The sequence below is a fragment of the Tamandua tetradactyla genome, chromosome 9 (genome assembly GCF_023851605.1).
Source record: "Tamandua tetradactyla isolate mTamTet1 chromosome 9, mTamTet1.pri, whole genome shotgun sequence".
NCBI classification, from domain to species: domain Eukaryota; kingdom Metazoa; phylum Chordata; class Mammalia; order Pilosa; family Myrmecophagidae; genus Tamandua; species Tamandua tetradactyla.
In genome coordinates this window covers 29,091,657-29,106,323 of record NC_135335.1, presented here as the reverse complement: position 1 = coordinate 29,106,323, position 14,667 = coordinate 29,091,657, and the positions used below count along the sequence as shown (strand labels likewise).

The following is a 14,667-nucleotide window of genomic DNA, read 5'->3' as shown; positions in this document are numbered from 1 at the left end:
AAGACAGAGGAAATAACAGAGTTGAAAGGAACATTCCAAAACATTAACAGCAGCTGTCTTGAGTTGATAAGTCTATGAGTGATTTTTTAATTTTATATATTTTCTAAATCTTTCATTAGCATGTATTACTTTAACATTTTTTAAATGTTCAAAAGTACAAAAGGAAAAAAATGTTCTAGTTAGTTACTCTTGGAGAGGCCTCTTAGGATTGGGGCAGGGGGTAGGAAATTCTCAGAATGCGGGCCTCAGCATAGCACAGACCCAGAACTGCTGACCTACTAGAGGGTGCAAACCCCTAGCTGTGGCTGGCGCTGGGACCTTTTGCTAACACTTTTGATCATTTGACTATACAGAGGCCAATTTTCTCAAGGATGGTGAGGAAGTCAATCAACAACAATCATTGTTAACATTTATGTGCCTTCTATGCACTAATACAATCAGTCAGAGTGATGGTTTGAAGCTATTTTGTGCCCCCTAAAAAGTCATATTCTTAAAGCTATTCTGTTCTTGTGGATGTAGGCCTATTATAGATGGGACTTTTGATTAGGTTATTTCAGTTAAGGCCTGTCATAGGTGAGTCTTCATCTCTTACTGGATTCCTTTAAGAGAAGCTAGAGAGGACACACACACACACAAGCCCAGAAAGGAAGCCACTGAAGCCAGAAGCTGGAAACACTGAAACCCTTAAAACTGGGAGAGAAGGGGGGGACCAGCAGATGCCATGTGTCTTGCCATCTAACAGAGGAGTCAACTGATGGCTGATCACTGATGATGCCTTGATTTGGACATTTTCACAGCTTCAAAACTGTAAGCGTCTAAGTTAAGAAATCCCCATTGTAAAAGCCACCCCATTTCTGGTATATTACATTTTGGCAACTTCAACAAACTAAAACATCATGACAATACCCCAATGAAAGAACTATTCCCTTCTTACAGGCTTAGAGAGATGCAGTAAATTCCAGGGTCAACATAACTAGTAAGTCACAATCAGGATACCAGCATGAGTTTGATGAGAGCATCTGACCATTGTTTTATAAGACCTCAAGGAAGAACAGGTCCCATTTCAGAGGTGCAGCCAGCTCTCTGGGACAGTGTCCTGTGCTGTTGGGATGTCTCCAACATCTTAGAGCCAGATAATCAAGCCAGCTACAGTTAGAGTTATGAGGGCTTCACATTCTTCCTATCTCTAAAACTTGCATGCACATGGACACACACAGAAAAAGTCCAGTCACTTGATTGTTTTGTTCTAGTTTTTTAAAATCTGATTTTTAAGAACATTGGCTATCAACTCCCCCACCCCCACCTCCTTTTTGGTACTTCCTTCTCTTTAAACTAGGAACAGTGAATGCCACCTGTGTTAGTTAGATTCAGTTGTCAACTTGGCCAGGTGAGCATGCCTAGTTCTGTTGCTGCTGCTGCGGACACAAGCCAATGGTACGTGAACTTCATCTATTGCTAATTACATCTGCAGTCAGCTAGGAGGTGTGTCTGCTGCAATGAGTGATGTTTGACTTAATTGGCTGGTGCTTAAATGAGAGATTGCAACATAGCACTGCTAAGCAGCTCAGCAATCATCATCTCAGCACTAGCAGCTCAGCCCAGGCCTTTGGAGATGCAGAAAGAAGTCACCCTGGGGAAAGTTGTTGGAACCCAGGGGCCTGGAGAGAAGACCAGCAGAGACCATCTTGTGCCTTCCATGTAAGAAAGAACCTCGGTGGAAAGTTAGCTGCCTTTCCTCTGAAGAACCAACAAAATAAATCTCCTTTTATTAAAAGCCAATCCATCTCTGGTGTGTTGCATTCCGGCAGCTAGCAAACTAGAACACCACCTATACCATGGCATTGTTCAGAGGCTCAAATGAGATAAAAAATATCAGGACAAACCTTTAAAACCTTCAGGCAAGGGGAAGGGTACCAGATGAGGAGAGAGGAGAACAAGCAGAGCACAGAGCTGGGATGAATGGAAGGATCTGTTCTCACCTCCTGAGTAGTTTCTCCTTGGCCCCTGAGGACTGCTGGCCCCTGCTGTTCTCTGTCCTTGGTGGTTTGCTTTCTGCAAAGGAAAGAGAAGAAAGGGCCTGTCTCAGGGGCTGAGAGAGTTCAAACAGAGTTGAGAGGCTACTCAACTCTATTTGAACTTATGCCTGCTTCAGCTAGATCTTACTACTTACCATGGTTTACCAAACCCCAGCCAATACCATTCCTGCCAACCCTAAAGAACACTTAGGGCTCTATCTGAAATGCTACAATGGTTCCATGCACTATGATTACTTTCCAAGAAGCTGCAACCTCCAGATGGGTTTCTAGGCCAGATAAGTCCTGAAACCCAGAGGGGCCAGCCTCTCCTGAACATCAACTAGTTCCATCCCCCTATCCCATATTATTGACAGCCCTTCCAACATGAAAAAGTTAGAATGGGCTATGCCCCTAAGAGTGGGAGAAAGATCAAAGGAGAAGGTGGAGTATGACTGCCAAATCACCATACTGCTATTACTTTTAGTCTCCAGTGTCTTAGAGCACCTAGAAGGAAAAACCTAAAATTGTGGAACTGTAACCCACACCAAACTGAAATCTGTTCCACAACAGATTGCTGCAGCATGTTTTGAAATTTACTGCTTTTTGTATATAAGTTATTTTTCACAATTAAAAGAAAGAAAGAAAGAGGCTGTCAGTAGCTTCCCCCTCAGGATAAACCAAGGCATAGCAGTCAGTTAGGGACAGCGGCTCAGGAATGTGCCTCACAGAAAAACACAGAGCATACCCTTAATCCAACTGATCTGGAGCCTAATGGGCCCATCATAAAGCCCCCTTCTCTCCTGCCTTGCAAAGGTCTCTGCAGCCAGGACTACCTGTTGTGTTCTTGTTGGCAGCAGACACAGTCATTTGGGTGCAATATTCCAAAGCCATCCCTACTCACTGCACAATTATTTGGAATCTAGGTCATCTATTAAACACAGGCCAGGGATGGCTGAGGGAAGGCGCTGCTCAGCTTCAGGAGGTCAAGCTCAGAGGTCCAGGTGTGAGACGGGGTAGGGGAAAGGGGGCACTCCTTGAATCTTGTTTCCATCAGTAACCCATTCTACACATTTCCAAATTAATTATGTTCTGTAACCTGTATCACCTCTTTAAGTTGTTAAGGTAGGTCTACCATGTGATTGTCATAAATTGGGAAATTTCACTTTCTCTCCACTACTTGGTTGTACTGAAGGTTTGTTACTACCCTCACCTCATTCCACCCCAACCCTCATCCTTTCAACTACCTTTCAGGCAAAGCTCACCATCTTTCTGTGGCTTCCCCCACCATTCTACACCTCCATCTAAAGCAGCAGCAACTAGAACTATACAAAATTTCCTAGAAGAACTAGGCTTTGTGAAAGAATACATATGCATCTGCTATTCACTCCCAAGACCTTTTAAGGAATTACGACTGAGAGGCCTGAGCACTCAACCCTTCAGAAAGGCACTTCCAGAACTAACTGCTCATCCTATTCACACTTTCAAACCACCTCTCCCAGAAAGGAAGGGAATGGTGGTGCCCTGGTCTGTGAGCAGAACTCCCTAGTAACACTGCCAGGTTCTCAAAACTTTGAATTAAAAAAAAAAATAGCACCCTGCTGCCAGGCTTTTATTTCCCTTGCTTTCTGATTTGCTTAAACAGCTTTATTGAGGTATAACTTATCCTTTTTTGTTGGTGCTTTTATAACTACAAAAATATTCTCTCTCCATTATAGAAAATGCCATACTCATTTACACCCCCCCAACAACAAAGAAGCCCACCTACCTCTCTGCTCCCCCGTAATTCTCATTGTTTAATATGCATTTCTTTAATTATTAGTGAAGAATAAGAATCGTTTCATATGCTTATGATCATTTATGCATATTTCCCATTGAGTTGTCTTTCTTAAAGGTCTTTAAGAACTCTTTATATATTAAGGCTACTATGACTGTTTACCGCTTATTCCTCAGTTATGTTTTCTAAATGGTCTCTAATTTCTTGCAGTCACTTCTTAAGTTTTCTTCACTTGATGCATGCCTAGAAAGTCTACTTTTTACTTAAACTTAGAAAGTTTACTCTTGCAGCTTCATTTTTTATATTTAAATCTTTTAAAGCCTCTAACATTTGTTTTGGGATAGGGTATAAGATAAGTATTTATTCTTAACTTCTTTTTCTAACCATAGTCCTGTCACTAAAATAAAAGCCAAAACTGATTTAAAAGATTAAAAAATATCTTAAAAATAGTCAACTTAAAGACAGTCCATTTATGTTATTCTTCAGCATTCAGAAATTCACACCCATCCTGGAAACAGCAAAATATTTTGTTATAACTAAAAACAAATGACAAATGAACCACTATTTTTGCCTTTTAAACTGCTCAAACTTAGCAAGACTGCAAAAAAACCTCTTCTTTTATCTTCCAAAGCTGAAACAGATGTATTATATATTTTAGCAATTTCAGCTTTATCACTTTCTCCCTTTAACCAGTTAAGCTAGCTTATTATAGCACGCTGGGTCAAGTTTAACCTTTCTTCAACCACTCTCATCAGCAGCCTAGAAATATATTAGGGAGTTAGCCCTTTTTGGTAAAGGTCTTCTAGTCTGGGTTCCTAGAATCTCACCTTCAACCCCTTCAATGGTAGGTATTAAAAAAGATGTCAAGGTCTAAAAACACGTAGTTTTTCCGCTGTGGGAATGAATGCCGGTGGGAAGCCCTGAGGCAAGCAATACAGGGGCTACAAGTGTTAGAACCTCCTGGCCTGAAGATGAAACCAAGTTCTCTAGCCACTGTGCCACAGAATCCACAATGTGGCCCCTGAACATTTTCCCTACACACCCGTTCTCTGTTCTCCAGAGAGAGCAAACTGCTTATGGGTCTCCGGACGAACCACACCTTGTGCTGTTTGCCAGGCCTGAAATGCCCATCCACTACAGTTTATTCTTCAAAATCCAGTTCCAACATCTACCACCCCCAAAGCCCCTCTCTAAAATAATGAGTCACTCCCTCCCCTGGGCTACTGGCCCTTGGGCCTGCTTCTAGAGCTGCATTACCACATGATACTGTCTTGTAGTGGGCTAAACAGAGGGTCCTCTACACGAGCCAAGTACCCCACAGGAGAGGGATCCCCATCTTAGCACAAGGTACAGGACTGATGAAGGAAAAGGATCTACTGTCTGCCTTTTAGAATCATATAATGTAACAGGGAAGAGTATATAAAAGATCTCTCTCATGTATGGCCATGCACAAGGTGAACAACACAGTGAACTATTCCCTACTGTGGGACAGAATTTATCTTCAGGAGTAGTATGGCTCATCCAGCCATTTAAATTAAAAAAAAAAAAAATCAAGTTGTAGGTTATACCTATGATGACAGGGAAGACCCAGGTTCTCATGAACAAGTATTTACTGAGTTGAACAAAGCAGTTGATTCAAGAACTTTTTATTATACAATGTCAACATTTTTGTCTCTCACATTCTTCCTTCTTAAACTTTGTTTGCTAAAGGCAGTTGTTTGGGGAAACCACAAAAATCTTCATTTGTGATGGGCACAATAGGGTAAGGGACAAATCTGCTTTGAGCCTGGTTTGTATGCCAGCCCACAGTGAGCTAGAGAAGAGAAGAGGAATTCCCAGGGGACTCAGATGGTAGACTCCCCTCCAAGCAGCCCAAGGGTAGACCATCCTAGAAGCCAGGCCAGGCCCAACTGACTCGAGGGTGATGTCAGAGTGGCAAATGCTGGTGCCACAGACACTGACTCAATTCCCCCTTAGTTGGCCCAATTCATGTAAACCCCTGTAATTCTTTGGCCCATACCAGAGCAAATTTTTATGGTAATATTTCTTTCCAGGATCCTTAAAAGCAACTTCTTACCTGAGTTGTCAAATTAGGCCCTTCTACCTCTTTTTTTTCCCTCTTTTTTACATATGGAGAAACTGAAATAGAGTAAGGGAAACCAGTTTGGCCTAAGTCACTCAAGCTCTACCTAAACTTACTGCTTTCATTGTACCAGATGGTGTCTGTCATACACAGAAAGCCACATTCTCCTGGAAAGCATTATCAGAAAGGAGCTGCTCACAGTACCCAGAAACAAACTGGAGCCACATGAGCAGTGACATATGTTGATGAGCATGTTGTTTATCCTTCCTTGCACCCTCTGTTCCCAGAAGAGGCAGAATCGTTGCAATTCACCATACCTTTCTTAGGGGCTTTGGAGTTGCCTTCTGGAGAACCAAATGCAGAAGATGCAGGGGGGGTCCTAGATGGAGAAGCTGGCTGCTGAGCTTTGGAAGGCTGACTGGAATCCTTCATACGGTTAACCACATCTTCAGACAGCTAGGGGAAGTGTTGGAGAATGGGAAGAGAGGGTCAGGGAAGAGTTCTATTACATACCCTCTGGCAATTAAGACTCCACTTTACTTATGACCCAGGTCGACCAAGCACATTGCTTCCTCAAGACCAAGTCCATTAATGTAATTTCACTTGAAAGCCCAATGCCCACCAGATTAAATTCCTATGCCTAGAATTCCAGCCTACCTTAATATGTCTCCTATTGTCTCTCCAGCTCCAGCTCCAACAACTCCCCTCTACATCACCTGTACACAGTGGAACCTGAGTTCTCATTTTCTACTCCACCCCTCTGAATTCACATCTGCTCTGGGGCCTCGTGGAGAGTCCTACACCTACTACAGGTCTCATCCTAATGGCTTATAAATACTTGTATTTAAGTATTATATATTTTATATTTAAATATTTATATATTTATACTGGCTGTACCTTACTCATCTCAGTAGACTTGCCAGTGCCACACATAGAATAGATAATCAAAATATTGCTTGACTCATGCAACCTTAGTTCCCCCTAATGAAGATTGGATAACGAAAACTTTTATTCATTTTAGAGGAACTGAAATAGGCATGAGGGTGTCATAAAACAGTTCACTGAGATGAAATAGCAAGCTAGGGAGAAATCTAGAATAAAAACACTTAAGAGTTCACTTCAGTAAATATTTATTAAGTCCTTAATATGTGTAAGGCATCATAAAGCACAGTTAAGGGGAAGAGATTAATAATGACTTTGCATATCTAGCTGAGAAAAATACTCCCACATGTACCCAGAGACATGGACAAGGATTCTCACTGTGGGGGTGTGGGAAACAGCAGAAAACAGAAACAAAAAACAAAACTAGAACCAACATTTACATCCAACAATAGAGGATTGGTAAAAGAAATCATAATACCTCTATCATAGCACTTCTATGAAAAGGGCACATACACCAGTACGCCTGCAGTAGTAAATTCATTTTGGAATATTTGGATTATAATCTATGAAATATTATACAACCATTAAGAAAAACTGAGATGAGACATAAATACACTGACATGAGAGGATGTATGGGACATTTACTGCTGATTTTTTAAAGTCATATAACAGTATTTAATTGTATAAAAGGAAATACATATTTATTAAAATGCAGGTATTCAAATATAAATATAGCCAAATGTAAATATATGCACTCTTTTGAATGTACATTTGAATTTACACTTAAATGTGCATATCATTGTGTGTGTGTGTGTGTGTGTGTGTGTCTGTGTTCTGACGTCAAAGTCTACAAGGCTACATATCAAAGTATGCACAATGATTAGCCCCTGGAAGTAGCCACAGGGAGAGCAAGATCAGAATTTTCACTTCCAACATTTCTCTGTTTTAATTTTTTACCATGAACATTTATTAACTAAAAACTGTAATAATAATTGAGTCCCTCTAATATTTAAGATAAATACAAATCAAATAGCTAAGTACTGATACAGGACAAAAGAAGACCACACATACACATCAACAGAATAGCACTAAGATTCCAGAAAGAAATCCACGTATCTATGGTCAATTGACTTTTGACAAGGGTACCAAGACTACTTCACAGGTCTTGTGATGCTGGGACAACTGGATATCCACAGACAAAAGAATTCATTTGCAGCCCTTCCTAACACCCCATACAAAAACTAATTCAGTGGTGAATTGTGGTGTATGCATATGATGGAATACTATGCAGCTAGAGAAAGGAAAAAAATCATGAGGCATGCAATGAGGTGAATGAATTTTGGGGACATTATGTAGTACAAAATAAGCCAGGAACAAGGGAACAAATATCGTATGGTTTCTTTTAGAAAATACCTTTAACAGGAAATCCCAGTTAACCTCTCAACCACTGGGGACTCCCAGGAAAATGGGCCAGGTTCTTTTTTTGACATGGGCAGGCACTGGGAAGGGCCAGATTCTTGATTTCGAGGCTTGTCTTTATGAAACTTGTTTCTGTGGGGAAGAAGCTACGACTGCCCATGGCGAGGCCTAGGAGTTGTTTCCAGGAAGCATCCTTGTTGCCCAGATTTGGCCTCTTTCTCTTAGGCCCAACTCTGCAAGGAAAGTCATTGCCTTCCCCTGTGTGGGACATGCCATTCAGGGTGGTTTACCTGGCAGCAAGGGGCATGGCTCCCAGGGATGAGTCTGTTCCTGGCACCACAGGATCCACAATGCCTTCTAGACCAAGAGGAGGAAAAGAGTGTAATAAAATAAGGCATCAGTGGCCAAGAGGGAGCAAATAGAGTTTGAGGCTACTTTGGAGGCGACTCTTCTACAAGCTTCAGGTAGACAGTGCTGATTGCCATGGTTTGCTAAACCCCAACCAGCATCACTCCTATTGACTCTTGAGAAAGCCTAAGGCTCGAACTAAGATTCTATAAAGGTTTCATGCACCAGGTTTGCTCTCCTGGAACCTATAATTTACAGAGGGTTCCTAAGTCAGATAAATCCTGAAACCCAGAAGGACCAGCCTCTCCAAGATTACCAATTTATTACATCCCCACATCCTTTAGTGTCTACGCCCCTTCTCAACATGAAAAAGTCAGAACAGGCATTATTCAAAGATCTCTTAGGAGAAGGATCAAAGGAGAAGGAGGAGATATAACAGAGAGAATATGATTTGGCAAACAAGTGGGACTGCTGAATCACTATATTAAGATTCCTTCTAGCCACCAGTGTTTTGGACCAGCTAGAAGGAAAAATCTAAGAAGGTGAAATGGTAGTCCATGACAAACTCTGGGATCTATTCTATAACAATCTGTTGAAGTGTGCTTTGAAAATTATTGCTTTTTTCTTTCTTTGCTTTGTATATATGTTTTATTTTACAGTTAAAAAAAAAACAAAAACATTTAAAATACCTATAAGAAAAATTTAGAATGGGGTCTAGATTGCAAGCTCTTATTTAGCTATGTTCAGTCCAGAGCTGTTAATGTGATTTCAAGATTTGAGATGCTGTGCTATGTATGTATAACCTGATATCTCCTTGGAACTTTGGCTACATGTATGACACCTAAGACACAGAGCTGGAGTTCTGCCACTTTGAAAGTCAGCATTGCTATATCCAACAACCGTTAAAAAAACAACAACAAAAAAAGAGATTAGGCTTTAATTAGAGATAGAACAAAGCCGACTGGTCAGGACTAAGGTGAATCGGAATACAGAGGTAAGGATGACATTGACAATTTTAGAACTTCATTACCCAATAAGACCAAAGGAAAAGAGGATTATTTTGTTCAAAATCTAAATTTTCTGCATCACATAATCTAACTTAACCTGTCTGGGTAGCTCATTTAAACAACCCAAACACAGACAGCCCAGAATAGGAAAGAGGGCTTGTAATTCTGCGCAGCTTAAGGTAATACCCAATACATCCCAGAGTATGTTGGGCAATCAATTAAAAACTATTGGCAAAGTCCCTTGGAGCACTGGAGAAAAAATACGGAACTATTAAGCTTTACTACTGGGGAAAACCCCAATACTGTCTCAAATATTAGGGACTCCCAAGTCAATAGCCCTTGATCTTTAGGCTTTTGTGAAGCTTATTTCTGTAGCAGAGAACTAAGCCTACCTATATCTATGCCTAAGAATTACTTCCAGAAAACCTCTTTTGTTGATTAGCTGTGGCCTCTCCCTCTCTAAGCCCAACTCCACAAGGAAAATCATTACCCTCCCTGCTATGGGATATGACATCCAGGGGTGAAACTCTGGCAACGTGAGACATGACTTCCAGGGACGAGCTTGGCCCTGGCACTATGGGATCAACAATAACTTCCTGACTGAAAGGGGGAAAAGAAATATAACAAAATAAGGCATCAGTGGCTAAGAGAGCTCAAATAGAGTTAAGAGGCTATTCTGGAAGCTATTCTTACACAAGCTTTAGCTAGATAATGTTAAATTGCCAACTTTGCCAAACCCCAACCAAAATCATTTCTGTTAGCTCTAAAGAACACCTATGGCTCTATCTGAGATTCTACAAAAGTTTCACATACTGTTCTAGTTTGCTAGCTGCTGGAATGCAACACACCAGAAATGGATTGGCTTTTAATAAAAGGGGATATATTTCGTTAGTTCTTCAGAGGAAAGGCAGCTAACTTTCAACTAAGGTTCTTTCTTACATGGGAAGGCACAGGGTAATCTCTGCTGGTCTTCTCTCCAGGCCTCTGGTTTCCAACAACTTTCCCCGGGGTGATTCTTTTCTGCATCTCCAAAGGGCTGGGCTGAGCTGAAGGCCGAGATGAGGAATGCCGAACTGCCTGGGCAGTGCTACATTGAACGCTCTCATTTAAGCACCAGCCAATAATATTAAACATCATTCATTGCAGCAGGCAGCCTCCTAGCTGACTGCAGATGTAATAAGCAACAGATGAGGTTCACATATCATTGGCTCATGTCCACAGCAACAGAACTAGGTGCCTTCCCCTGGCCAACTGACAACTGAATCTAACTGCCACACATACTAAGACTACTTTCCAGAAACCTACAACCTCCAGATGGCTCCTAGGCCAGATAAGTCCTGAAACCCAGAAGGGCCAGCGTCTCTAGCACATCAGCTAGTTCTATCCCCCTATCCTATATTATTGACAGCCCTTTCCAATATTAAAAAGCTAGAATGCGCATAGCTTAAATACCCCAAAGACTGGAAGAAGGATCAAAGGAGAAGGAGGAATTAGAGAACATAGGATTTAAGAAATTAATATGACACTAAATCATTATGTTGATATTTTTTTTAGTCTCCAGTGTCTTAGAACAATTAGAAGGAAAAACCTAAAATTCTGGAACAATAACCCATACCAAACTCTGAAATCTGTTCAATAATTACTTGTTTCAATGTACTTTGAAATTTATTGGCTTTAGTATATACATGTTATATTTCATTATGAAAAACCATTTTAAAAAATTAATTCAAAATGAATCAGAGACCTAAATGTGAAAGCTAAAACTAAAAAACTTTTGTTACACAAGCGTAAATCTTTGTGACCTTGGATTTGTCAATGGATTCTGAAATATAACACCAAAAGCAGAAGCAACTAAAGAAAAGACAGATAAATTAAAGACTTCTTCAAAATTAAACTATGTGCTTCAAAGAGTACCATCAAGAGAGTGAAAATCCCATCCAAATACCGGATTTTCCAAAATCCAAATATTGGAGAAAATATTTGCAAATCTTTTAACCCGTAATGGACTTACATATCTAGAATATATAATGAACTCCTATGGCTCAATTAAAAAAAAAGAAGACAAATAATTCAATTTAAAAGTGGGCAAAAGATCTGAATAGATACATCTCTAGAGAAGATATATAAATGGCCAACAAGCACATGAAAAGATACTCAACATCATTAGTCAATAGGGCAATGCATATCAAAACCAATATAAGATACTACTTCACACCCACTAAAATGACTATAATAAAAAGTTGGATAATAACAAGTGTTGGTAAGGATGAGGAGAAATTGGAACCTTCATACATTGCTGGTAGGAAAGTAAAATGGTTCAGCCACCTGAGAAATAAGTCTGGCAGTTACTTGAACAGATAAGCACAGTTACCATGTGACCCAGCAATCCCTCTTCTAGGTACCTTAGGTAGATACCTCAGAGAAATGAAAACATATGCTATAAACATATGCTATAAAAAGTTGTACACAAATGTTCACAGTGGCATTATTCACAATAACCAGACTGTGGAAACCACCCAAATATCCATCAACTTGTAAGTAGATTAAGAAAATGTGGTATATCCATACAATGGAACGTTATTCAGCCTTAAAAAGTAATGACGTTCATACATGTTCTGACATGGATGAACCTTGAAAAAAATGCTAAATGAAAGAAGCCAGACACAAAAGGTCACATGTGATTTCATTTATATGAAAAATCCAATAAGCAAATCTATAGATACAGAAAGTAAATTAGTGGTTGCAAAGGGCTGTGGTATGGATTTTCTTTTGGGGGGTGATAAAAATGTTCTAAAATGATTGTGGTGATGATTGCATAACTCTTTAAATATACTAAAAACCACTGAATTGCCACTTTAAATGGGTGAATTGTATGGCATTTGAATTGTATCTCAATAAAGCTGTTGCTGAAAAAGAGAAAGAGAGAAGACCAAAGACTAAAATGATCAACCCAGGTGGCCCTGCCACTGCCGCCACCACCCAAGTGCCCTGGGTGGGCCACAGAGTGGCCATGGCGGGTGCCAAGGAGTAGCCAGCTTGGTTGGCAGAGCTCGACGAGGATGAGGTAGTGGTCTCCTGGTGTGCACAGCACGCCGGGGCCCTTGAGCTGGCCACACTGTACTCTCTAGGCAAGTGCATCCAGGAGTGGTGCTATGTGGTCCTGTGCTTCGGCCTCATTACCTACAACTTTGCCCACCTCCTGCTGTTGGCCTGCTAGGAGCACATGGCCCTCGTCGCGCTGGGCATCAGCTGGGAGTCAGGCTTGGGTCTCCCCTGTGCTGGGCAGCAATTCTGCCACTGCAGCACCCATGCAAAATAGACTCAAGTTGAATTCTATCTCCTACATGAGATCTGGTTCTCTATGTGGTAGAGAATAACCGCAAAAGGAAAGTCAGGAAAAAGTAAGTAAATACAGAACATCAGAAATAGTGAAGGAAACCAACTTGCAAAATAACCATGTCAAGATAATCAAATGCCCCGAACACAACAGAAAATCATAAAGCACATGAAGATCCAAGCAGAAATGGTCCAGCCAAATGACCAAATCAAAATTCCAGAGGGGACACACAATATGGAAAAACTACTCAAGGATAATTACTAAGAAATAAAGGATATCAGGAAGATACTAGAAGAGCATAAAGAAGAATGTGAGAGGTTAAATAGAAAAATGGCAGATCTCACAGAAATGAAAGATGCAGCAGACCAAATTAAAAATATACTGGAGACACATGATAGCAGATATGAAGAAGCAGAAGGAAGAATAGGTGAGCTAGAAGATAGCAATAGAACTAGAGCAAACAGAAGAATAATTGGCATTTCTACCATTTTCCATTTTTCAATGGAAAAAATACAACTGGACCTTAGGGAAATGATAGGCAACAAGAGGCACACAAATATAAGAATCACTGGTGTTCCAGAAGGAGAAGAGAAGAGTAAAGGGCTGGGAAAGTTAGCTGAAGATATAACTGGAGAAAATTTTCAAATCCTTATAAAAGACATGAATATGCAAGTCAAAGAGACCCAGCAAACCCCAAACAGAAAAAATCCAAACAAGCCTACTCCAAGACATATATTAATCAGACTGTCAGGTGTTGAAGAGAAACATTCCTGAAAGCAGCACAAGAAAAACAATCTACTACATACAAGGGAAAGCAAATAAGACTGACTTCAGACTACTCAGCAGGCTCCATGTAGATGAGAAGGCAGTGGTGTGATATATTTACGATCCTGAATGAGAAAGAATTCTTTATCCAGTCAAGGTTATCCTTCAAAATTGAGAGGGACTAAAATCTTCAAAGACAAACAAAGATTGAGAGAACTAGTCAACAAGAGACCAGCCCTACAAGAAATACTAAAGGAAGCCCTGTCAGCTGACAAAAAAGACAGGAGAGAGAAGTCTGGAGGAGGGCACAGAATTGAAGAACATGAGGAAAGGTAATTTAAAGGAAAGAGAGAAGGAAACTAATATCTAACAAAAACTAAAGGACAAGATGATACAGTCAAGAACTGCTTTTACAGTAATTACTTTGAATGTTAATGGACTAAACTCACTGATTAAAAGATATAGACTGGTAGAATGGATAAAATAAACATAATCCATCAATATGCTGTTTAGAAGAGACGCAGCTTAGACTCAAGGACACAGTTTGAAAGTGAAAGGATGGAAAAAGATGTTCCATGCAAGCTGTAACCAAAAAAAATAATAGTAATAATAAAAATAAATGAAATGGAATAATAAAAAAATAATGTGATATAAAAAATGGTTAATAAAGAAAAAAAAAAAAAGATCATGCCAGCTCATTCAGAAAACAGCAAGAGACCCCAGAGCCTATAGCCTAGGAAGACAGGTCGACAAGGGTACCTGAAAGCAAGAGCAGGATTTAGACTGGAGAGAAGCTACTGTGTTTTGGGGTATGAGGGACAATATCTAACAGGGTACAGGCAGGTGTGGAGTCAAAAAAGGAGCCCCTGCACTAGTAAGCCTTTAGCAGTAAGTTCATTCTGGAAGGTGTGGGCTGTAAAGGTAGAAATGGATGGAGCTGTACAGGAAGTTATAAGGAGGACACTGGGGCAGGGAAGAGTCCTCTTTGTCACAAAATGACAAGGGCCTGCTGCAGCAGCATCATGAAATGAAGGCTA

General features: G+C 40.4%; 1 protein-coding gene across 10 annotated transcripts in view; it reads right to left on the bottom strand.

The window, feature by feature from the left end:
- The window catches only part of CHCHD6 (coiled-coil-helix-coiled-coil-helix domain containing 6), a 358,373-nt gene that overhangs the window by 327,344 nt on the left and 16,362 nt on the right, over positions 1 to 14,667 (bottom strand). For all 10 annotated transcript variants that reach the window (XR_013157713.1, XR_013157712.1, XR_013157715.1 and 7 more), the window contains exons 2-3: positions 6,190 to 6,328; positions 1,980 to 2,052 (exon numbers count right to left, since the gene is read on the bottom strand). Coding sequence is in view for 5 of the 10 variants with exons in the window: in XM_077116313.1 (XP_076972428.1) it covers positions 1,980 to 2,052; positions 6,190 to 6,328 (212 nt within the window). In the remaining 5 variants the exon portion in view is untranslated. The remainder of the gene's footprint in view (positions 1 to 1,979; positions 2,053 to 6,189; positions 6,329 to 14,667) is intronic.